The sequence below is a fragment of the Polyodon spathula genome, chromosome 5 (genome assembly GCF_017654505.1).
Source record: "Polyodon spathula isolate WHYD16114869_AA chromosome 5, ASM1765450v1, whole genome shotgun sequence".
Taxonomy (NCBI): domain Eukaryota; kingdom Metazoa; phylum Chordata; class Actinopteri; order Acipenseriformes; family Polyodontidae; genus Polyodon; species Polyodon spathula.
In genome coordinates, this window is record NC_054538.1 from 39,997,579 (window position 1) to 40,023,243 (window position 25,665).

At 34.6% G+C, this 25,665-nt stretch overlaps 1 protein-coding gene across 2 annotated transcripts; it reads right to left on the minus strand.

Annotated features, from left to right (window-relative positions):
* Positions 1–15,701: 15,701 nt before the first annotated feature.
* hlx1 (H2.0-like homeo box 1 (Drosophila)) lies at positions 15,702–19,021 on the minus strand. Of its 2 annotated transcripts, XM_041249330.1 has the most exons (4): positions 18,446–19,020; positions 17,462–17,638; positions 16,995–17,179; positions 15,702–16,042 (listed from the first exon to the last, which is right to left on the minus strand). In XM_041249330.1, the coding sequence occupies exons 1-4, from the start codon at positions 18,894–18,896 to the stop codon at positions 15,716–15,718; spliced, it is 1,140 nt and encodes a 379-aa protein (XP_041105264.1). In that variant the 5' UTR covers positions 18,897–19,020; the 3' UTR covers positions 15,702–15,715. The 2 variants fall into 2 exon arrangements, with proteins under 2 accessions (XP_041105264.1, XP_041105265.1); XM_041249331.1 differs by lacking the exon at positions 17,462–17,638 and having other exon boundaries at positions 18,446–19,021.
* Between the last annotated feature and the right edge of the window lie 6,644 nt (positions 19,022–25,665).

Sequence of the window (25,665 nt, forward strand, 5' to 3'; positions counted from 1 at the left end):
GCTTGCAGCTGCTACCTCATTTACCTTTCGGGTCAATACGTTCCTTCAACAGAGTCTCGCTTCCATCCAGGCTGACCGACATCCCAACCTCGGAAATGAACTGTCAGGTCAGCCCGTCCAGATACTTTTTCTTTCACTATTTAGCACCCTCACAGGTCGAGAGAGAGATTTATAATCAGAACTCATTGTATTTCTGTCCCAATGGGATATTATTTTAGTGTAAGTTTGTACAGTATCTAGCTTTGGTCTTAACATTATTGAATGTATTGTGTAGTCCTAAATGTTCTTGGTTTTTTTACTGTGAGCACTGTTATAATGTAGTTATGTGATGTGTATAACATTTTGTTTTGTTTCTGATTTTACTATTGTGCGTATTTCTTTTTTCACAGGAGGCTGCTCTTATCTTTGTCTTCCCATGTTTCTTTTGTATCACTTGCTATGTAATTTACTAATCAGTTAATCTGTGTGAGATTAATAGTAGCTAGAAGGGCATGGTGATTTAGCCTTTAGTAAACATCAAATTTCAAAATAAACTAGACACTAAATCAAAGAAACCATTTTAGGTTTGTATAGACCCTGTGCTTTTTTTTATCTCCTCCTACTTATGCCCTTCAGTTTTGGTGGTTTTCCATCTCTACAATAAAACGGAGCATCCAGAGGAAAGAGTGATCAGTCTACACCTAGAACATCAACATAGAGGTAGAGATGTTCAGTTTGTTGATTGATACTGCTGGAGCCACAGATGTCTCAAGAGCTTCTTTCACTGGACAAATTGATAACCTACACCTGAGACCTCCTGACCAGGTACTGGAAGTAATGTTTGCACCACAAGTACCTCCAATCCCTGGTACATTCATTTGTGTCAGCTATTATTGTTTTACTAATTTCAATATCATATTCTGTTGTTAATACAAAACGTTATGCTCTGTTTTTTGTTTTGGTGTGTAACAGCCATGAATAATGTATGTTTTTATTTCTAATAAAAAATCAGAATTTTTGTAAAACATTTTCATAACAAGGGAGACATGTGAGTGGTGCTAATGACCAAAAGAGAGTAAATTCTACAGCGATCTGGTTTCGGTAATAGTTGTAAAACAGAGAGTAATCTTATGAGGCTTTGATCCATACAATAAATATGATCCGTCAAGGTCTGATGTATGCAACTTGAGAGTCCTCCTATACTAATTGGTAAAACAGAGACCTCCCAGTAAAGCACTTAATTCCTTAAAGGAGGCATTTGAGTAATGTGCCTGACGTTAAAACCTCTCATTTGTGATACATGAAAACAATATTTCAAAACGTCAAAAGGTTTCCATTTAATAATGATAAGAGTTAAAACATATGGAAACCTTCTTATAATCAGGCTACTAAAACGAAATAATCTCACTTACAAAAATTCTATTAATTATGATGAGGCTTATTAGTTGGTGTGACAGGGCTAGGAGCCCTACACATGAAACGGGGGCAGAGTAAGGCCCTGCTGTTTTATATGTGTTGCATTTTTATTGTATAATTTAAAATGTATTGTTTATTATTTAAAGAAAACGTTTGCTTATTTTAGAAGGGGGTACACCCGCCCCTGTGTATTTTGTATGTGTATTAAGTATGTATATTTGTAGGACAGCAAAGCCGTATGTTTGTTATTGTTTAGCAGCGTGGAAGTCCCATCCACACACAAACCTTGTGCAGATGACCATCTACTGAGTTAATTTATTTATTAATTGTCGCTAATCGGTAGATGATCACCTGTATAAAAGCCTCACTTCGCCTGGGGTTGCTGAAGGTCTCGCTTTGCTCGGTTCCGTTTCGCCTTGTGTTGCTGAGGGTCTCGCTATGCCTGGGGGTGCTGAAGATCCTGCATCACCTGGGGCTGCCTGTGTGTCGTTTGCCTCCCCTAGGGTTGCTGCCGGTCCTGCTTTGCCTGTGGTCGCTGAGGGCTCTGCTTCTCCTGGGGTCGTCGGCATCTCTGCTTCTCCTGGGGTCGTCGTAACACTGCTCATGCCTTAAGACACACCATCCCTACAGTATGGTGGTGGCAGCATCATGTAGTGGGGATGCTTCTCATTAGCAGGGACTGGGCATCTTGTTACAATTGAAGGAAGAATGGATGGAGCAAAACACATGAAAATACAACAAGAGAATCTGCTTCAGTCCGCTAAAAAACTGAAGCTTGGGAGGAAATTCACCTTTCAGCAGGACAATGATCCCAAGCACAAGGCCAAAGCAACATTGGAGTGGCTCCAGAACAAAAAGGTGAATGTCCTACAGTGGCCCAGTCAAAGTCTTGATCTCAATCCCATTGAGAATCTGTGGCACAATTTGAAAATTGCAGTCCACAAGCGTCGTCCAACCAACCTGGAGCAAATCTGCCAAGAAGAATGGGCCAAAATCACTCCGACTCTGTGTGCAAAGCAGGTACATACTTACCCCCAAAGACTTAAAGCTGTTATTGCAGCGAATGGTGGCTCTACCAAATGTTTATGTGTGGGGGTTGAATACTTATGCAAGCAAGATATTTCAATTTTTTTATTTTTCTTAAAAATATTTCCCAACATAAAACCAATGTCACTTTACAATAACTGATTTTGAGTTTAAATGTTTTAAAAAAAAATATTGAACAGAACAAAATTTCAATGTACCGTTTGTAATTCAGTAATATGAGAGAATTGGTCAGGGGTCTGAATACTTTTGCAAGGCACTGTATATATATATATATATATATATATATATATATATATATATATATATATATATATATATATATATATACCACACACACTGTATGTGACTGGACCTGGTTGTCAATTTCTCAGTGCACTTATAAAAGAAAATATTGTATTTAAATAGGCACAAATAAATATTTAGCTTGTTGGTACCAATATAATTTAATTCAGTTATAGTCTGTGTTTAAAACTGCACAGTTCTATCAACCTACATGTATAACAACAATATACTACCTTTTGTTTACATTGAGTATTTTTATTATTTTGAGGTAATCTATTAAGAAAGAAGTGGACTTAATTGCGTTTATGTTTTGAAACCGTAAAGACTATCATCGTTTCTGATATATACATATATATATGATCTATAATATATATATATATAAATATATATATATATATATATATATATATATATATATATATATATATATTACTTTTTTTTTGCTAAAACTACATATTGTTTAAATTTATTGCTTTTCCATAATATGTATAATAACATCCTAAGAAAAGTGAAATCCCAAATAAAAGCAGGTCCACTTCTACAGCACGTGGTTGGATTCAGTTCTTATTAAACCATTTAGCACAGAGCAACATCCGATGGCTTTTATTTCTGAAATTATGTTATTTTGTGACTCCACCTACAGAAGAAAAACACAAATTTGTTACATTGGAAATGCCAGCTTCTTGTTACTGAGTGAATTTTTACACATGGCCATTTACCAATTGATCATTTAATGAATGCAGTGTGCTGGATAAAGTTTAGGGTTCCTTCTATCTGTGCAGTTATGAGCTCAGGGGCAGCTGATTGAGTGCAGTCAGAGATGCCGAGAGCAGTCAAAATGCCCTAGCATGAAATATCCAACATTTTCAAAAGCAATTGTAGATAGACACCAGAACCTGACAAATTAAACTATTACTGTAGAACAAGGTTTGCAGCATTCTCTTTTAAAAGAAAATGAAGCTATTAACACGTGAGTAGAGGCTGTTGACATAACTGTAATACTAATTGGTATTGGTAGGCAAACTGATGCAATTCCAGTCTACTACTCTTGTGCCTATTTTGCAATAGATCTAAATAATGTATTCAACATGAGAAATACACATGTATGTCCAAATAACATTGGGGACCACTTGTCTTTCAACAGAAAAAGTCTTACCTAAAGTGGCACAGTGTGCATGCTTTATGAATTCCCATATTCAACCACCACACTTCACCAAGTTGCAGGTATCTAAGTCAAACAAAAAGCACCTTTTTTAGCAGCAGCCTCGACATTTTTATCTGTTACTTATCACTGGCATGAAAAAGGAGACACAAAGGGGCCAGATTAATCCTGTCTTGTTCTTGTCAAAAAAGGAATAAATCTTGCCGCAGTTAACAAATAAACATTTAAATAATATGTAAACTGTTTGGATTATTATTATTATTATTTAAAAGTAAAAGTCTGCTATGTTGTTTATACAGAGAACACTAATTTATAGTCATTTTATGTTGGAACATTAAAACCTAAATTCAGTCTATCCAGAAACAAAGCTTTCCCAATACATTCTTTTCCAAAAGATAAAAATATGTATACAGACACAGAAGTTGAATTCTCTAAAAAAAAAAAAACTGCATATATTAGCACTGCCACCAATTATTAAAATAGTGCCTACCTTGGTATTTTACTTTTACAGCAACTAGACTCCATGCTATTTTCCAAAGCATTCTGTTTTAGTGATCTTAATAGTATTTAGTGCAGAGGTCCAGTCCAGCTCTTTAATGGTCTATTTTCTATGTTATTTGAACCAGTTCACTCCATTCAGTTCACTAGCTCATTCTATCATTTACCCATAACCTTCCAGGGTGATTGGACTCCATAACATGAAAAAACTCCAGAGGAAAAAAAAAAATATTAAAAGTACATTTGTAGTTTCTGATTTAATTTGAAATTCATATGTAACGGGGATCTGTTACGTGTGTGGGTCATCACTGAATAGTAATGAATCAGACTCAGAAAACGGGGTGTTGATGTGTCGCACGGGCACGCAGATTTATTTAACACACCAGTGCTGCCACTAGGAGACCAGCGATGGTAGCCCTAGAGTCAGATTTAATAAAGAAAACAAAGGAAAACAAAGCTGAAAAATAAAAATTTGGCACACAAGTCAAGCACTATATTCACTAAAAGAGATGTCCTGCTCCAGGAAACTACTACTCTACGCAAACCATCTCTATACTATTTGGGATCAACTTCCCCTAAACTAACTTACTGCTGTTGCTCCTGAACTCCTGGCTTACCAACGACTCGGGATCGTTGTGACGGTCCTGGCTGAGCAGAGCCTACACAGACACTGTCTTGTAGTTGAAGGGTTCCATAGTAATTAATCCTGCAGAGCAGATGTGCTCCTCCTCGATATCAACAAAGCACCTCTCTGCGTAGCATAGTGGTGCAGTCGTCTCAAGCTGTCGTTCAGACGCCTTTTGAGCTGCTCGCAGCCTTCCTGGCCACACCCCCCAGCCAATCCAGACCTCCCAATCAGCTCAGCACCAGGCGAGCCTAACTGCTCAATTGGTTGTCTAGCAACATGTCTCCTGTTTTGCGTTCCAGCTGCACACATTTACACATGAACCCTGTCACATACCTCCCTTAGAATGGCACAACCTGTATATTAGATTTTTGTCAGTTGGTTCCTCTTCTGTTTGAGGGGTCAATGAGTGATGGGAGGTCCAGACACGGTGGGGTGTCTGGAAGCACAGGCCGAGGAAGCTGACCCAAAGGCACCAGATTGGAGGGCAGACTTCTCTCCTTCCTTGATCTCGGAGATGGCAGCTCATCCTCTTCAGGCAATCAGATGACAGCTCCATGTCATTAGGCTGTCAGGATGATAACGCCTCCTTCTTTGGCCCTTTGGGACGGCTGCTGCACTTTTTGGACCGTAGCTCTGCTGGCTCTTGACAGACAGGCAGCCACTCCTACTCTGGCCTTTGGGGATGGTAGCTCCTCCTACACTAACTTTCAAGGACAGTAACTCCTCCCCCTCCAGCTTTCAGGACTCCAGCTCCACCCCCTCTGGCTTTTCACCCACGTCTCCGTTGCTCCTTCAGCAGCGCTTCCGGTGGCTGCTGATCTTCACCTGGTTCTGCCTGTGCATCCTGGCAGCCAACTGCTCTCTGTCTATCCTGTCTTGACTCAGCGGGACCAGTGATGCCCACCTCTGCCATCATGCACACTATTTACAGGGGCAGGTCTCAGCCCTGCCACACCATATAATCGGATTTATCTTATTTTCTATTTTGTAATTTCTTGTGGGGTTAGCAAAAAGTAGTCTGGCATAGGATCCAACTCTGGGGGCAGATTAAATCCTTTACAAGGATTATTGCTATACTTTTACTATTTCGGGAGTGTGTTTATATATATATATATATATATATATATATATATATATACACATAAAACTTCATATTATGATTTTTTTGCATAGTTGTAGAGTAGTTGTGTAATCTATTCCAATTGATAATGTCTTTAAAAGCTGCAAAATGCTTGTGTTATGTATTCCACAATGCGTTGTAGGCTATTTCACATATTTTCCAAAATACCAAACATTTTGGAAACATTTTCTGAGATAAAGCATACTAATGTGGAAAAGCCTTCCTTTCTCTAACATGTCTGTAATGTCCAATCTTTTGCATGTTTAATTTGAACAGGTGGAAGTAGCACCTGGCATAAGTGTTAATGGCTATTAAATGGAATTCAGGCTATATCCAATGTATTTAGCAGCTAAATCTGTAAACACCATTGACATAATTCTGAAGTATTCGTCCAAATAGAGTTTAACCGTAGCGTGTACTGTTATGTTTTATGTTAGTTGCTTAGATTTAAAAAAATGCTAGCCTGTAGAATGTGCCATGTAAATTGCAAAATAAGAATATAGCAAATCATTATTCTAGTCACTTTGTAAAATGATTAAACATTCTACTTCGCACAGTGTAGTGCCAAAATCATAACAACAGGCTTACGTGGGGCATCTAGCATTGCACAGACAGGCATATGTGATAAATAATGATGCTTAAGCATAAATATAAATCAGAATGTACATGTAAACTAATTAAATTCTGTCGTGATGAATACTCTTTTTTTTGTAGAAATATTTTCCATGAAATTTCCAAATGTATTTCTACCTGTTTGTTCATTGTTCTTTTTTCCCTATAAAATAGCCTAGGCCTACTTGTGTCAGATATGATAAATGAAGTAAAGTATGACAACATCCCTTTGATTTTAAAAATGACCATAATGTAAAAAGCAAATCAGCAGGTAAAGGAAAATGTGAAGTGAAATTCAAGATGCTCGTTTAGACTGGAAAGTTTCGATTTCTCGGGAGGTCTTCCCTCTTTCCGGATGACAGGAAAAAGCAGACTGTTCATGACAGCTCGGAGAAAACTTCTGGTGGTCTTCAGGGGACCCTCAATCAGAGAAATCATTTTCTCACAGACCACTGCAGGCAAACTTTAATAACTTGTTTTATATTGAAGAATAAATCAAATGCTTATTTATGATCTTTAATTTGTCAGTCAAATCTTCATTGACTTTAAATATATAACACAAATAATGCCAGAAGTTCATTCCTATATTATTATTATTAGTTTGTATCCAAAATAAACAAGATTCATTCCGAACAGAAAATACTGTAAATAGTTTTTTCCTTATTTTTTTTAAGAAATCAGTTGCAGACTTTGTTTTAATATTTTTTTTTTAAGGATAAAAACAGAAAATATCTAAAATGTTATACTATATATATATATATATATATATATATATATATTAGATATATAACTGGTCAAAATAACAAAAAAGATGCAGTGTTGTCAGACCTCAAATAATTCAAAGAAAATAAGTTCAGATTCATTTTTAAACAACACAATACTAATGTTTTAACTTAGGAAGAGTTCAGAAATCAATATTTGGTGGAATAACCCTGGTTTTCAAGTACAGCTTTCATGCGTCTTGGCATGCTCTCCACCAGTCTTTCACATTGATGTTGGGTGACTTTATACCACTCCTGTGCAGCTCAGCTTTGTTTGATGGCTTGTGAACATCCATCTTCCTCTTGATCACATTCCAGAGGTTTTCAATGGGGTTCAGGTCTGGAGATTGGGCTGGCCATGACAGGGTCTTGATCTGACAGTCCTCCATCCACACCTTGATTGACCTGGCTGTGTGGCATGGAGCATTGTCCTGCTGGAAAAACCAATCCTCAGAGTTGGGGAACATTGTCAGAGCAGAAGGAAGCAAGTTTTCTTCCAGGACAACCTTGTACTTGGCTTGATTCAGGTGTCCTTCACAAAAACAAATCTGCACAATTCCAGCCTTGCTGAAGCACCCCCAGATGAGTCCAATTTTCAGCTTTGCCCAACACCTGGTCATCTAATGGTTAGACAGAGACCTGGAGAGGCCTACAAGCCACAGTGTCTCGCACCCACTGTAAAATGTGGTGGAGGATCGGTGATGATCTGGGGTGCTTCAGCAAGGCTGGAATCGGGCAGCTTTGGCATGAATCAAGCCAAGTACAAGATTGTCCTGGAAGAAAACTTGTTTCCTTCTGCTCTGACAATGTTCCCCAACTCTGAGGATTGGTTTTTCCAGCAGGACAATGCTCCATGCCACACAACCAGGTCAATCAAGGTGTGGATGGAGGACCACCAGATCAAGACCCTGTCATGGCCAGCCCAATCTCCAGACCTGAACCCCATTGAAAACCTCTGGAATGTGATCAAGAGGAATATGGATGGTCACAAGCCATCAAACAAAGTTGAGCTGCTTGAATTTTTGTGCCAGGAGTGGCATAAAGTCACCCAACATCAATGTGAAAGACTGGTGGAGAGCATGCAAAGACGCATGAAAGCTGTGCTTGAAGATTAGGATTATTTTACCAAATATTGATTTCTGAACTCTTCCTAAGTTAAAACATTAGTACTGTGGTGTTTAAAAATGAATCTGAACTTATTTTCATTGCATTATTCGAGGTCTGACAACACTTCATCTTTTCTGCAAATAAATGTTCTAAATATATAATTTTTTTAAGCTAAATATTTGATAGGCCTCGTCATTTTCTTCCCTTTTTTTATGTATGAGCAGGGGTAAGACCAAAAAGGACTTTTCATAAATTCATTTATTAAAGAAGAAACGTTGGGGAATAGAATCGTTTTATAGCCTTCCGGTAAAATATGATGTAACCTACAGACACTGAGTGATTTAACAGCCTGTTTTACAAGTGCAAAAAAAAACCTTTAATATACCATGGTTTATTATAGGCAATAGCAGGGCAGTGAAGCCAGGTATTTTCTGCGTGTAGTTTAAATTATTTATTGATTGCAACTAGTACACGTTTGAATAATAACAGTGTGGTGCACTTAAATAAATAATAAATAAATAAATGTACGTTCAAGAAATGGAATGAACATTATAGTATTGATAAGACTGACACATTGTTTAATGGATTATTCTTTATTTTCAATGTTGTGTTTGCACGCTACCAAGTTAGAAAGAATTAAACATAAATCTTATACAACGGATTTTAAACACATTTGATTATATATACACTCTATCTATATAGTATATACTCTTAGGAAAAAAAAAAAAAAGGTTCTATCTATAACTATTAAAGGTTCGTTGTACCGATGTCATAGGGGAACCTTTTTTGGTTCTTCAAAGAACCTATTTAAATGGTTGGGAACCTTTTTTGGTTCTTCAAAGAACCTATTTAAATGGTTAAATGGTTTTAAAAGAACCACCTGATAAGGTATACGGTTCTTCACACAAAAAGGTTCTTCAAAGAACCTTGACAACATCCAAAGAACCTTTTTTTATGTGAGTGTAGTATGTCTATATAATATATTCACTACTTCACAATCTTGTTTATTTTTGTAACAAAATTTAAATAAAAACAAGGTGAGTTTTTAATATGTGGTTTATAAGATGTATGTTTAATATTTAATGTCTGATTTTAAAGTGTGCTTGTTTATCTTAATTATTATAATAATTATAATTATAATTATAATTATAATAATAAAAGCGCCCTTCTGTTGCTGGTATTTCGCTCTTTGGATGTTATTGGTGGAATACAAAAGGCTACATCTCCTTATAATCTGTCAAGGTTTATGCAGAATGTCATCAGAGGTTAGCCTAATCATAAAGTAGCCTACCCTTTGCAAGCACCGAGGGGAAGAGAGTTTCAAATTCACCCCATGAAATTGTAAAGATATTTTCACTTTAAAACTTTTGATTTAAGCATTAATCCTGCGGCTCGTGTCGTTATCGACATAATTTATCACTTAAGAAAATGTTTAACAATTAAACATAGGCCTGCATATGCAACAGATTTTACACTGTTTTTTTTTTTTTTTTTTTTTTTTTTTTTTTTTAGCAATATTAGAAGCGTTAAAGAAATAACCATTACGGTGTAAAGTATTTTAAAACCTAAATGTTTTCATGTTAAATGCGATTGAATTAACAAATAATTTCCAGACCATTGTAAACTACTGCTGCGTGCCTAAGACTGTAGATTAAATAAAAAAGAAAAAAAGAAAAAAAGTCTGTATCAATGTTACTGTGCGATGCTATCTAAATTCATAAAATCGCTTCGTAAGAAAACTTAATTTCAACTTTTGAAAACATCTGAAGGCTTCACAGAACTATGCCATTAAAAAACCAACAAACAAACAAACAAACAAACAAACAAACAAACAAAAAAACACTAGTTTTAACAGCATGTTTATTTTGTGTTTTCTCGTGGATCTCTAAAATAAAGTGTGCACTCTATCATGAACAAGCCCAATTAAAAAAAAAAAAAAAAAGTTATGGCCATTAATAACGTTTGCTAATGCTTGTGATTACCTTTCAGACCAATTGTGCAAATAATAATCCACACAGGGAATCAACAGGGTTTACACAATATACAACTACTCCAATTAATGTATGCATTGACCAATTGAGCAGTATCCGTTAAATAGTTACAATAAAACGTTACCCCTGAAGAAAGGGCTACATTGTTCTGTAACGGTTAACAATAATCGATATAAAATGCAGCCTTGACTGGCAATTATATCATCAAAATGAAATAGATATGTTTTAATTTAGATTTAATAGGCTTTATTTTGGTTTATAGACATGTAGGCATGTACAAGTATTAAAAACATTTAGAGCCACTAAAGTATGTTGCAGAGTGCACACGTTGACAGGGATGATCATAAAAGCAAACGTTTATTTAGTTTGCAACATTTCTATAATCAATAAAAGTTACTTGTTATCATACAGAACATTTAGCATCACATTTTATTACCTGTCCGTCGGATTAAAGGAAGGCATTAGTGCACCATAAATGGACTGACTTCTGATTCCTACATCTAAGCAAGGGTTCATAAAATATACCCATCCATTACGCTGCTGATATGTGGAGCCAGAATATATACACAGGCTATAAATTTCTGAGTCCTGCACTCTACTGTTTAAAGACATTACATTTCCAACTGCTAACATTCTTTAAAGAAAAGACTGAAAGGGATTACATTAGAATGCTTATGAAAAGGTCTGGGCAGCCAAGAGATGTTCACGTCGTCATTCATCAATTCCTTATGACTCTGATATTCAACAAATGGTTTGTCTAAAGTAGCAAGTCCTGACAAGGTGGCATCGTTATCCTGTCTAAATGATGCATAATATTAGTATTAAGCTTAGATCATCGCATGATTTTTTAAGTCATCGGTGCTAACTATGGTCAGGCCCCTTGCTCTGTGAAATTGTTTTTGTTCTGGAAAACGGTGGGTGGTTTTTTTTTTGTTTTTTTTTTTTTTAATTATAGGTATAGATTTGCGATTAATGGCACGAGTTCTATGGAAAATGATTCGTGCTGAATTAATTATAATGGCTAAAAGTATGGAATACGTAAACAGTATCACTTGGTTACTATAGCAGCCACAAAAAGAAGAGAACAACCTGAATTTTACTACGGGCTTAGCATTGAAGTAAATAGGGTTTCAAATGGGTCAGTGTTGTCATCATCATCAGCATCATCATCATCATCATCATCATCATCATCAATAATAATAATAATAATAATAATAATAAATAATAATAATAATAATAATAATAATAATAATAAAAGACTACAGAAGACTTTCTCCCATTGTTGCTCATATTTCCATCAAATCAGATCTCGAAAATATCAAATGCCTATTATAAAATGAATATGCTACTATTTGATAAGCTGCATGCATTAAATGTTCTAAGTGCTTAAATGGTTTTGAAAAGGTACCATGTTAGGAATGTTAAAAGTTTAATTATTTGGCTACAGCACTCAAAGACAAATATAAATAGTATTGAAGACAATTGGTTGTTTTGGGAATATGGGCGGGGGGAAGGGGGGGGGGCATCGGGAAATAAAATAAATAGGCATTTAAAAATGTGCAGATTTAAATGAATACTCTTCCTATGATCGGTTAAAACATGATATTTCAACAATAGGCATATAGGGTTAAGTAAAATAATCACATTCCCATATAATGCGAATCTCGCCTGAACAACTGGGAATAGGAAATGTACTTTATCGCTTTGTATCTGTGTAATTTGTAGTTAAAAACTCTTCATTTAAAGTTGACCTAATACATAGGCCTACAGCAAAAGCTATTGGTATCAACACATTCCAAGTTACGCACTCTGTAAGAACAAATATCGTACGGTGTATATAACTTCTTAGTGTATATAGCACCAATTAATTAAAGCTAAACCCTTTAATGATGTTTCTTGTTATTGTTGCGGCCAGGTGGTGCAGATCACTGCCATCAGCAGCAGGGTTCCTTTAGTTCTGCCTGGACCCCACAGAAGACCATTAGATCAATAATTTACCTAATGGATTTAGGATTGTAAACCATAGTGTTTGATGACACTTCGCGGACACTTGCCATAGCAGAGCGTCTCTCTCTTGAATACGATCGTCACCACCACCTGGTGGAACGCGTATATTATATATATATATATATATATATATATATATATATATATATATATATATATATATATATATATATATATATATATATATATATATATATATATATATACACACACTGCATAAAGATACCAGGTTCAGGGAGTTTGCAAAACGCTTCATTTAAGTCATCCCCACTGAGATAATGGCTGTTTATCAATCAGTCTGGACGGCACACCAGGCATCTCCAATTAATGTATCTCATCAATATAATTGATTATACTAATGTAAGATTATGGTATTTATGTGATCTATGCTGCACCCCAGATTATAGCAAAAAGGTGGCTGAGTAAAACATTTCAAATAATCTAATTAAAATAAAACTGTAATGTTGAAAAACTAAAATCTTAAATAGTGTTCTTTATAAAACATAGAGGCAGTAACAGTTCCATCGAATTACCCAAATTCTGGGGAATGTAGTGTAACCCAAAACTTCACATAAGATCAAATGCCAAAAGTCAAAATGTGTCTTGCAGGTACTCCAGCAAGCCCAAAAGTAAGCACAAGTAAATAAATAAATAAATACAAATTAAAACGAAATATGCAGGTTTTGAAAAGAATGGTATGAAAAATAAATAATTGTAGCCTATATTGTCATGTTATTCTCTACACAGAACTCTATACTAAAAATTCATTTAATACCACAGAATTCGGACACATGTGGAAAGCACTCGTGTGTTAAATCTTTGATTAAGAACAGCGCATTTAGTGCTATATTTAACAAAAATTATCCAAACACACATAGGGCTATTGGATTATTTCAATTTTAGTCTGATTAAAAGTTGTAACCTTTCTTTTTTCATTGACACAGCAAGTCAATTATTCACTATTAATGCTATAGGACACATTTTGCTAATGGATATTTTATAAATACAAGATCATACAATGTCTGTAGAGTTTGTCTCAAAGAGGCCACACGTGACGACCCGTGACACAAAACCATTAAATAACGTATAGCTGTTAAAAAGTGTGATTTGTGGCTGAAGAAAGAGGGTCAGAAAAAGTTTGCTCTCCCTGTTTTCCTTAATGCTTAAGAAAACTTGACAGAACTCAGTAGAGACCAAAATAGGTATTGAAAAAAAAAAAAAAAAAAACCTCCCCTCAGTCGTTTTAGGAAAATATTGAGGTTTTCAAACGTGCTTGACATTTCGATGCTGCTCTTGCCTGCAATATTTTATTATGTTCAAGACGTGCTCCAGACTTGTTCTTAAATCTGTTCAGGAGACACAGTCAATGTGGTTTCTAAATAATGTTCTAATTCATTAACTGCTCCTGTTTTCAGACAAACTGCAGAATGCACAGAAAAAGCAATTATGTACAATGCTGCAGTGAAAGTTTGCACTAAGACTCTGGCACTTGGGATAAATTAATGCATAATGTAAAGAGTCCAATGTTCTGTGGTTTTATGGGGGGGGGACAGAGTAAAAAGTTAATATTCGTACAATTATAAACATTATTATTAAGCAATAAGGCGCGTGAGAAATGGTGAAATACAACTAAATGTATTTAGGTATTTTCTTGAACTGTGTTTTTATCGTTGCATTGTAAAGCACATTGCCAGTATGCAAATACCCAATAAGAATAGTAGTATCTACTGTATTTTTTGGTCTCATAAATATGTCAATAGACGGATTTAAAGTAGTATATCAATGTTCTGATATACAATTAGAATTGTAGCGAATCATTTGTAATGTTGTCCTGTGTTTAATTATTTCCTAGTAGTGGGCTGCCGGTAACGGTTAAGCAGGGTAATTCGGTCGGCATTAGGACAAGTCACCTTATCAGATATGGACAAGTGGAGCTGAACGGTCTCACTTCTGACAGAGATAAACAAAAAAACTAAATAAACACCATGCCGTTTGCAAACCTACAGCACACACTCATATTTTCAGTTAAAATAGCATACCATTAGATTAGCCCACTTTTTCCTCGGTGAATTGAATAGATATCGAAAAACTAACTGCAACAGCAGCATCCACTGCGTAAAATCCATTATGCGAATCTACATATGTATCATTATTAAAAAAAAAAAAATAAAAAATAAAAAATAAAAAAAAGGTTTTTTAATGTATATATTGTATAGTTATTATATAATTATTCAGTTTTGTTATATGCTCTGAGTGTTTAAAAGTTAAACACTCAGATTTGCAAATTTAATTCCATTCTTACAATGTCACGTTCTTAACCTCAGTTTAACTCATGCATACCCATATAGGCCTAAATATGAGTTCTGATAATATTAGACGTTCATTAAAAAGGATATCAATTAATTATTTCCTGGTAAAATATTGTGTTTAAAATAGAAAATAAAATAATATTAAACTAAAGATAGTTCTAAACTGTCTGATAATGTAAATCTATTATAGGAAATCCATAAAGAAATTAAATTCTCGTTTGCCCTAAAATACATTTTTTTAAAAAGTAGCAGATGTCAGGAAAAAAAAAATAATAAGAAACCATTTATTTACATTATTTTCAGTGCAAAATTTCTTGACAAATATAATACAATCTAAGGAAAAGTTATTCAATATTGGATGTTCTATAAAAGACTTCACATTTTCAGCAACATGTGGCCCTATTAAATTGACACGAGTGGCTCAAATAAAATATGTTGGAAAACAGTAATTTTAGGATATTTTGTTACTGGTTTTAATCCAATTGATATTTATACCAGCATTTATATGATTAAAGGTTAATTGCAATGCCAAGTCCATTTCTTCTTTAGAAATGTCTTACTTCTCAAAAAGGCAGATCTTCATTTCCTGTTTCCCGTTAAACAAAGTTTCATTTTAAAGTCCAAGGCAGTGTTTAATATTATTATTTAATAGCTGACTGTACATGGTAATATAGTTATTTTTGTTTATATATATATATATATATATATATATATATATATATATATATATATATATATATATATATATATATATATATATATATATAGTGTCACAAGTGTTTTCAAAAAGGTGCACTTATGATAACATTTGCAATGAGGGTAGTGCCGTCGTCTCTGTACTGGCCTCTGTGCTCTGTGTTGCCTCATCAGTACTCAAAGGAGACTTGATAACACTGGTCTTGTTGTCTTCTGTGACTTCAATGTCACTTTTGTCAGGCATGTCCTCGAACTCAGGGCCGCTCCCATCACTCTCGCACTCAGATCCATTCTGCTTCTGTTCTGACTCCAAGGTGGCAGAGGCTGGGGATTCCAAAGGCTGCTCAGGCTTTTCCTTATCTTTTTGGGCCTGAGCTTCCTTAGAATGTCTCCACTTCATTCTCCTGTTCTGAAACCACACTTTTACCTAAATAAGAAAATAAGAATAAATAAATAAATACGAAAAAATATTGGTTAACTATTCATTAACCTATCCTCAATATCCCTTAAAATTAGCTTATTGTGATAGCATTGATTGAACACTTTACTGCAGCCTGTCGCCTATATAATTACTACACGATTCTCAAATTGGCCTATGCTAACTTTTTTAGAAACAAACAAAAAAAAAATTTAATTAAATAATGAATTGTGATGTGTGTGTCTGTGTGTTTTCTGGTAGTGCTTATAGTAATATTAGAAATACATTTTTACCAAGTTGATTTACATTAACATTTAGAAAGGCTTATATTATAGCAGGCCTATGTTGTTTTTCTTGTAATTTTGATACTCTACTCAGGAAAGCCAATATTGCCTAACAGACCATTCAATTGGAATAGCAGTTCTAAGAATCATGAATCACATGTCATAAATGGCATAAATGGCTTAATAAATGGCTTTCAGTTCCTCCTAATGCTGGCTTTCACAACCAGATGGTTATGAACACATGTTGTTCTTCTTTTAATTATGAGTCCAATTATTACAGCATATTTGTATATCTTATGATTGCTGCCATTTTGCATTGTCATACGTAAATCCTATAAAGACAATCAGTAATACCAGTACACTTTGGTTATATATTTTGTTACTGTGTTCACATACAAAATGTGATTTTCATATTACAGATACTGATATGAAACCTGAGAAAACAGAAGCTGTATCAGCAAATATTAAAACAGACACGTATGTGTCTACGTTTTTGTCACACACACACACACACACACACACACACACACACACACACACACACACACACACACACACACACACACACAGTTTTTAAATTGGTGTTACCAATAACATGTTTGAAAGCAATATAGCTGGTCATATGGCTAAGCAAATTAAACTATACTGAACAACCCTAAAAACAGTATGAAACTTACTTGAGCGTCTGTTAGGCCCAGCATCGCTGCTAGTTGTTTTCTGTCTGGTTTGGTGACATACTTCTGGATTTCAAATCTTTTCTCTAATCCTTTTCTCTGGAGATTGGAGAAGACAGCCCTGGACCACGAACGTTTCCTTTTGTATGTCTGAGGCATTGTGTCTTTAGTAAGAACCGCATATGGACCTGTTATTACAAACAGAAAAATAAATCATTACCCCTATAGGTGACAAATGAAGAAATGCTATTGTTAGCTTAATGTATACAATTATTAGATTCTGTAAATAATTGAGGCATAGGTCTGCTGCTTGCTGTAAAATATTAATGGAAATGTGCAATGTTCAACTTACAGATGTGTTTGATGCAAAATGGAAAAAAAAGACCCACATTAATGTTCTTTAAAGGGAAAATACTAAGGGCATGTTATATTACCTCACACATTATGATGTCATGATAGAGCTACTCTACCTGGGAACGTGTCTTGAAACTGGTGTTGAGCTGAATATCTTGCTCCGCTGCCTAAATGGTTCATGATGGAGGAAGGTTCCCCGATTCCAGGCTCTAAAGACGCGAAGAATTGGCTTGCTGAAGGCTGTATGGTCAGATGAAGCCCTGACTGACGATGTGAGCTAATGGATGTAAAATCTGTGGCAAAGGACGAAAATATAATAAATCAGAATGGTCAAGATGCTGTAATGGAATTCGTGGTGGGTGTGTGTGTGTGTGTGTGTGTGTGTGTGTGTGTGTGTGTGTGTGTGTGTGGTAGTACTATGTGCGGACAAAATTCGAGAAAATGTCCCCACAAAGATAATAACTCCTGATAAAACGACGTTCTGGGGACGTCCCCACTTTGTAAAATACGTTTTACAGAACTAAATATGCCTTTAAAAAAAAGCGAAAATATTTTAGTTTGTTGTCGACTTTCACCATGTGAGAGTCAAAGAAATGAACCCACAAATATAGGAATGCAAACGTACGTGTGTGTGTGTGTGTGTGTGTGTGTGTGTGTGTGTGTGTGTGTGTGTGTGTGTGTGTGTGTGCGTGCGTGCGTGCGTGTAGAACCCCAATGTTGCACGACAGTAACTATACAGCACCCGTCCCATGTTTATAATACATATACAGTTAACTTAGATTATTTAATCATCAATTTATGTTAATAGTTTATTTTTTAAGAGAACAACTTCCTCCCACTACTTCCTCAACCGTACCACAATAGGGGTTTTCAGTTTACTCACAGTATACCTTAAAATAAATTCATATATTGGGAAAAAAAAAAAAAAAAAAACTGCTCGCAATATATTGTTTTTAAGAGTAAACTAGAACTGCGTTGAAAGTTGGCTACATGTGACCAAGCTAGTGTGATTAAGGTCGTTTTTGTATTTATTGACATCTTATCACAACCAGTAACACACTAGAAAAGTGCTCTGACTTGTCAATTAAAGAATTTCGTACCTCTTACAGCTGTGCATTCTTTAACTTTAGGATCAAATTCTGAAGATAAAATGCGATCAATGCCAAATTTCAGATCTTTGCTAGAAGGAGCTGGAGCTTGTTGTGAAGAACCGTTTAACTGCACCCTAGATATGGACGGTGCTCCCTGAAGTCCAGGGTGTCTGTGGTAAGGAGAGGCTGGGGACATCCTTGAACTAAAAACAGAAGACTCGGGTGCCACCGGAGATGGTCGCAGGGGTGATCTTGAAGGCTGGAGCTGATGACGGGGTCCCAAATGAGCTACGAGTGCTGAAGATCCAGGGAGGTTTTCAGAGTCTCCAACATGCAATATATCAGCGATGCAAAAAGAAGGTTTCTTCACTGAATCCAAGGCAAAGCCGCTGGAGCAATACGCAGACCATAGACTGAAATTAGAAGCATAAAAGGGGTTTAGTCCTGTAGTATACATCATCTTGACTCGTCTTTTCTTCGTAATGAATATGAAAAGTATACCTATTTTAAAAATACGGTATGTTAAAATGGCTGTTTTCTCTTTCTTAAAGGGCCAGTGATCTTTCTCATACTCAGAAACTTTGTCAGCCAGTTCAAGTAGTCCTGTGTAAATTGTGTTAGTTAAACGCTGATTGGTCGGTGCTCTGCCAATACGAACTGCGTAACAACTTTACTCAACGCCCACGAGGTGTTAAGGTAACAGCCCAGAGAAACAAGTGCCTATGTGGTGTTTGTTGGGGAGTTTAAATAATGCTAGACAACTTTTAAACAAAATTTAAATGAGTAAATGACAGATCAGTGTAACAATGCGACCTCACTTAACTCTTTGTATTATGACAGCAATCCAGCTATGTTCATTCCTAATACTGGCACTCATTTTAAGCCAGATTTTATTTTCTAGTGAAACAAAATACATGTGAGTATTACCAAATTCAGAAGAATCTTGAACTTAATCATATCAGAAATGCTGTTTCTAATAATTCTTTGGCATCAGTTAATTCAATTCTAAATTGCAACATCTTGCCAGAAATTAGCCCACGTTATGTGCTCAGTTAATTCAATTCTAAATTGCAACATCTTGCCAGAAATTAGCCCACGTTATGTGCTCTGCATGTTTAAATGTTAGTTTATATTTCATATAGCCCCACAAATAAAGTTCGTTGTGTGGCTATTTTGGCTAAACAAAACTAGGTTGGTCACACTGTGCACATTATAGCCTATACCTCATGGTCTAATGAAAAATGTATTTATTTGTTTATTGAAAACGCATTTTTACACCATCCTGTGCATTTCAAAATAATTTTCATCACCATTGAAAATGTCGTTAAAATGGCAATTAGTCAGGAATTATCTTTTAAAACTCGTTTATAAGCAGATTGATTAGGTGGACAATCTATTTCTTCTTCCTCTTCTTTAAAACAAAAACGACAGGAACTAACTAAACTACTAACCTCAGAGCGCCAATTATTTTATATATGGACTTATTATTTGGAAAAGACAAATTATGCGTAAACACAGTACTGTGTTTTTGAATATTCATAACTTTTTGTGGGGAAAAAAGAGCAATACAATACTAGCTATGTAAATGTGGGCCAATAATACAGTAGCCTGTTGAATGTTTTGTTTCTGGCCCAGTTTTGTGAGTGCAGGAAACTCCAATCTCTATTAAGTTCAGGTCATCCTGTTTTTGATGGGCTCTGACTCCAACGAAATGAGCGGATATGCCTGCTAAATTTGTCCCAAAATAGAACCTGTCTCAGTATTTTAGGATGCAGCAGAAATCCTTATTTCTTCCGGAGAAAAACTTTATAATGACTGTTAGAACTTCCTTTTTCAATATTTGTGCAACTTTATCTGGGCAAACAAGTTGCTCTTGTGACGCAAATCCGTCTGTATGCATGAAATAAACCTGAGGAAATGAAATCCCTTCTAGAAATGAAAACATAAACATGCAGCAGAAATTTCCCCCATAGTGTTCTGTTTTATACAGAAGGATGAAAAAAGGAAAAAGCGCCAGCAGCACCCAATGCTTTATTCAATAGGCTATTAAAATTACGTTTAAAAAATATAACAGTGAATGACAAATGCACAAAGTCCAACCAAGAAGAAAAACAAACAAACAAACAAAAAAAACTAGATAACATATCAGCTCTGTAAGTATAAACGTAAATTAAGAATGGTCCCATGCACGGGTGTTGCCAGCTTGATAGAAAAAATATATAATTGTCATACAACGGAGTATATGTGTATATATGAGTGTGTATGTATGTATGTATGTATGTATATATGTATATATATATATATATATATATATATATATATATATATATATATATATATATATATATACTATATACACATGTGTGTGTACTCTTTCTCTGAGGGAATCACAGTAGTGTAATGAATTTTAACTAGACTGAAAAGAAAACGTTTTCTAGTAACTTAATATGTGTTGTCCAGGGTTCTACAAGTGAGACGGACAAATCTCAAATGAAAATAAAAATTGGTGGGCACAGAAAGTAGTACGGTTCACATGAATTTCTTTTTTTTTTAATTCGAAGTTTACCTGTTGGAATTGATACTGCAAACGTAAAATTAATTAAGTTTGCATACAAAAAAAAACGTATGTTTTAAAATATTTGAATATAAGCTAACAATACCTCTCTAATTTAAAGACATAGCATATATGTGTGTGTGTGTGTGTGTGTGTGTGTCTATGTGTATATATATATATATATATATATATATATATATATATATATATATATATATATATATATATATATATATATATATATATATATATATGCTTACGTGATACTTATGTAGCCGCATGGTATACATCGGCGTGTACCATACAATTTAAAATATTAAATATTTGACAAACTGATAAGTCGTTTTTATATTCACTTGTAATAATAATAATAATAATAATAATAATAATGAGAATATTCAGAACCCCTTTGGAACGATACATGTTTTGAGCACACTCCGATATTTATCATCTGTTGCTGTAGCATCTGTTCTATTTAAATATATTGTGTGTTGGTGCAAGGTACATTGGATGTACATGTAATTAATCAAACAACTGATTCATTTACATGATGTGCATGCAAGTCATAGCAGCGCAGTTCCAGATTGAGGTTACATGATCCACAAGCACTCGGGTTGAACTAATCCGGATGGACAAACTGGAGCAGCCACGCATTGCTTTATCCCATGCGAATCACAACGATGACAATCTTAATTAACATCGTTAAATGATGTAAATAATTCAATAATACATCGACTTAATATAACCTATATGTTTAGGGTAGTTTTTAGCTTTTTATTCTGAATTGTTAAATTCAATTTTTAATTATTGACTTTCATTGTTCGGGTTACTGTTTTATATACCAATGACCATTGATACATATTGTTTTCATATATGAATACATTTGCTCTGTTTTAGCAAATGACACATGTGACACTTTTTTTTTTTTTTTTTTTTTTGTAATAAATTCACTTATTGCTAACTTCGTATGACTCTCATCAAAACTGAAACGATTGTTTCTGTGTTATTGTCTCTTCCCTCTATACCCCGACTGCCTCCCATAATCACATAGCACTCAGTGATACTTTTCCGGGTGAAATATAGAAATGAAACGTATCAAATGCCCTCAGTCAGGCAGACATAACAATCTAGGGAAAAGGATGTCGAGAAGGCTCAGCAGGCAACCAGCCCTTGGTTATTGCAGGTGTTAGTGAGCTCAAAGAAGGAAATATTAAAAGCAGTCAGGCTGTACTGCATGACAGGCAACAAAATACTCCATTAAAAGTAGGTTATACGTGTTTAGACACGTGTGTTAGATTAACACTAACTTCTTAAAACAAAAAAAAGAGGAAAGGGGAAAAAAAGGAACAGGACGATATATCGCTCCAGTGACTGTTAACCTGGCCATGGAAACCCTGTAGAAAAAATATCGAGTAAATATATAGTATATTGAGATAGAGAGAGAGAGAGAGAGAGAGAGAGAGAGAGAGAGAGAGAGAGACTAACATGTGTCTATACAATATACGAAGTAGTTTTTATTTTTAAAGAAGCAATATATTTGCAAGACTGCGCATTTAAATTATTGGTCTGAGTAGTTTTCTTAGAAATTCTTCAGAAAAGTCCGTGAAATACATTTATTTATTTATTTATACTTCTGCAGCAGGTATTTGCAATAGCCTACTTTTAACGGCAAAAGTAAGGGCCCTTGTTGAAAATGTATATCATGACCCTCAATACGGTTACACTTTTTATAAAATTATATGATTTGGTAAAACTACCATCCTGCTCCATAGTCGTCAAGTTGGAGATGAGAATACGTGGGTTAAGACTATTTAGTAAGTCCCTGGTTTCAGTGTGTTGCTACACCTTCCTCTTATCCACAGCACATCAAAGGTAGGATTTTATTATGAGCAGCAAACTTTTCAACTACGAACTTCCTTTTGTGAATGTGTCTTTTTTATATATATATATATATATATATATATATATATATATATATATATATATATATATATATATATATATATATATATATATATATATATATATATATATATATATAGTGTGGGCGAAGAAGTTTTGGTTAATGACATCACGGTTTAGTAACTTCACTTGACTTCACGTAAAATTTTAGCTTCTTTGTGCAGGGTGTGCAAGTATTAGAATCGACCAAACATTGGATCCGAGTTTATACTCTGATACGTTTGTTAGTTGTCAAGTGAAACGTAAAAAATTAAGAGGTGTATAACATTTAGCTGATTCAGGTAATTGGTTCGCTAAGTCATTAACCAACGAATAATGTACAATGTTAACCCCCACCCCACCCCCCCCATATATATATATATATATATATATATATATATATATATATATATATATATATATATATATATGAAAAACGTTACAGGGTTATGTGAAGAAAGACAAATCTACCTCCAGCTACCCCAAGTCCCTTTTATTAAACATTTTCACAATTGTTACTTCCTCACCTTTTAAACTTAGAAAAACACACTAGCTCGAAGCTGAAGACAGAAAAAAAAAGTACAGGACCATGTGGAGAAGGTTCAGTTTTCCTTTATGTCAGAAAGACAACCCGCACACACTCCATCACAGCTGCAAATAGACGATGAGACATAACTGAAAATGTAACAATATGGAGGTTTTAGTTTTCTAAAATCCTAAAACAGAAATATTCATATCGATTTATTTACATAAATAGGCCTAACAGCTAACTATTTATAGTTATAAAGTATGTTTATAACTAAAACATAGTAAGGGTGTGTAAAATGTGTTTGTGGTTGCCACAGAAGTCTAGAACAGTTGTAAATGTATTCATAACACTTTAAAAATACTTCTATAACTTTTGTGAATTTGCACTATATCTAGCTCTGTGAATTAAAATACAGGACTGTTAGTGGCCCCTACTGGCTATTATGTGTGTTGCAAACTTTATGTGTGTGATTGCTGCTGAAAATACATGTATAACGAAGTCAAAAGTAAAACATTAAAAGCCCTTTGAGTCATTTAAGAATTATACTACTGTCATAGGCCTACGTGAGGCTTACATATTTCTAAATCTAGCTTGCATATTAAGATGATTATATTTATGTAATGGATGTGTGTCATATTACCTAATAGTGCATGGATTATCTCTGTTGTTTTCCAATTTGGAATCCAAATGAAAGTGAAAGGCAGGGAGATTCCAATTGTTAAAAAAACTGGAGACAGTCTTCAGGGTGGATACACTCTTACATGGAGCCAGGTTATAGTTACAATATGTATTGTAGAGGTATGATACTGTGTGAAGAAATGTAAATATATACATAAATAAAGATAAGTATGCATATACTTTTTTTTTTTTTTACAGTAGCTAATAAATAAAGGCTTTAAATGTGGGATACTTATTAAACTTATATTCTTTATAATGCACATAAATCAGACCCCTTTTTTAGTCAAACTCAGTAAGTGTAATGTTTTGGCAGTATAGCTGATTAAAAAAATTCTGTTAATTTTACCTGGATTGCAATTCTGGGTCTGTAAGAGACTTGAATCTTGGCAAATCTGTCCAGGCAGGAACAACTTATTGATACTTGCAATTGTTTACTTTATTTCCCTGTGTTTTCTGAAGTCAGTTACCTTATGTGCAACAGGTGAACCAGTCACTGATAGATTCCTTAGTGATAACATCAAACAGTGTAACAAAGGATAACAAATGGTTAAAGCATTTTTAACTATATGCAGTATAACAGGATGAAGGTTAATGTTCTGCCAACAATATTGTTTAGTTTTATAAAAAGAATGTTGCATTATTGTCTGTGTGAGTGCGTCAGTTGACTTATTCCTGGAACTTGGATGCAATTAAATAATTTCCATTATTGCAACAGGCATTATTGCTCTCTGCTGCAAAACTGAAAGCTGGGCCAAGATTATTAATTCTTGCTATGTTTGTCTCAGGAAGGAACTTTCAGAAATGTAACAGGTTTCTGCTATTGTTGTTTGCCTTCTGTTTGGACCATAGCCAGTTCTAGGTTGAAAAAAAGAAGAAAAGTTTAGAAAGTTATTTTGCGGTCATTAAACTGTAAATCCATTTGAGGTGCTCTCAGTTCTTTCAAAGCACCATTATTTAATGTACACAATGAGTTTACTAGACGCAAAACTTCAGTATGTGTTAATAAATTATTGCAATATTTACCCATACTTTTGATTTTTATTGCTGTTCGAGCCAATGAACTATATTAGAGTGAAATTGCCAGGCAACAAAACAAAAACAATACAGCTTTGCTTTTTGGAGGTCTAGCACTGTTTACACCATGTGAACATTCATTGTTATTTATGTAACATGTTATTTATTACCATTAAGAACAAATATCTATATAATATATCATAATATGTATATATATATATATATATATATATATATATATATATATATATATTATATATATAAGTCTAATATCTTGACATACTACACTTCACGACCCTAACACTTGGTCACTGCTGGACCAATTTTCGGGACCTGAAATTACTGACCTGGTCACCTCTATGTATTATAAAAATTCCGAACACCGGAATGTTGTCAACAGATACACGTTAGTAAAGGTGTTTACTCATTTCCACAAATGTATTGTTCCCATGTGCAAACCAATATCTCTGCATGTGTGCAAGCAAAATTCACTATATATATATATATATATAT

Bases quoted from the DNA above. Each gene is read 5' to 3' on its own strand.
- hlx1 (XM_041249330.1), bottom strand. From the start codon at position 18,896: ATGATGTATACTACAGGACTAAACCCCTTTTATGCTTCTAATTTCAGT. The intron at 17,639-18,445 runs GTACGAAATTCT...CCTTTGCCACAG, and splicing joins AGAATGCACAGCTGTAAGAG to ATTTTACATCCATTAGCTCA. The intron at 17,180-17,461 runs GTAGAGTAGCTC...TTGTAATAACAG, and splicing joins GTTTCAAGACACGTTCCCAG to GTCCATATGCGGTTCTTACT.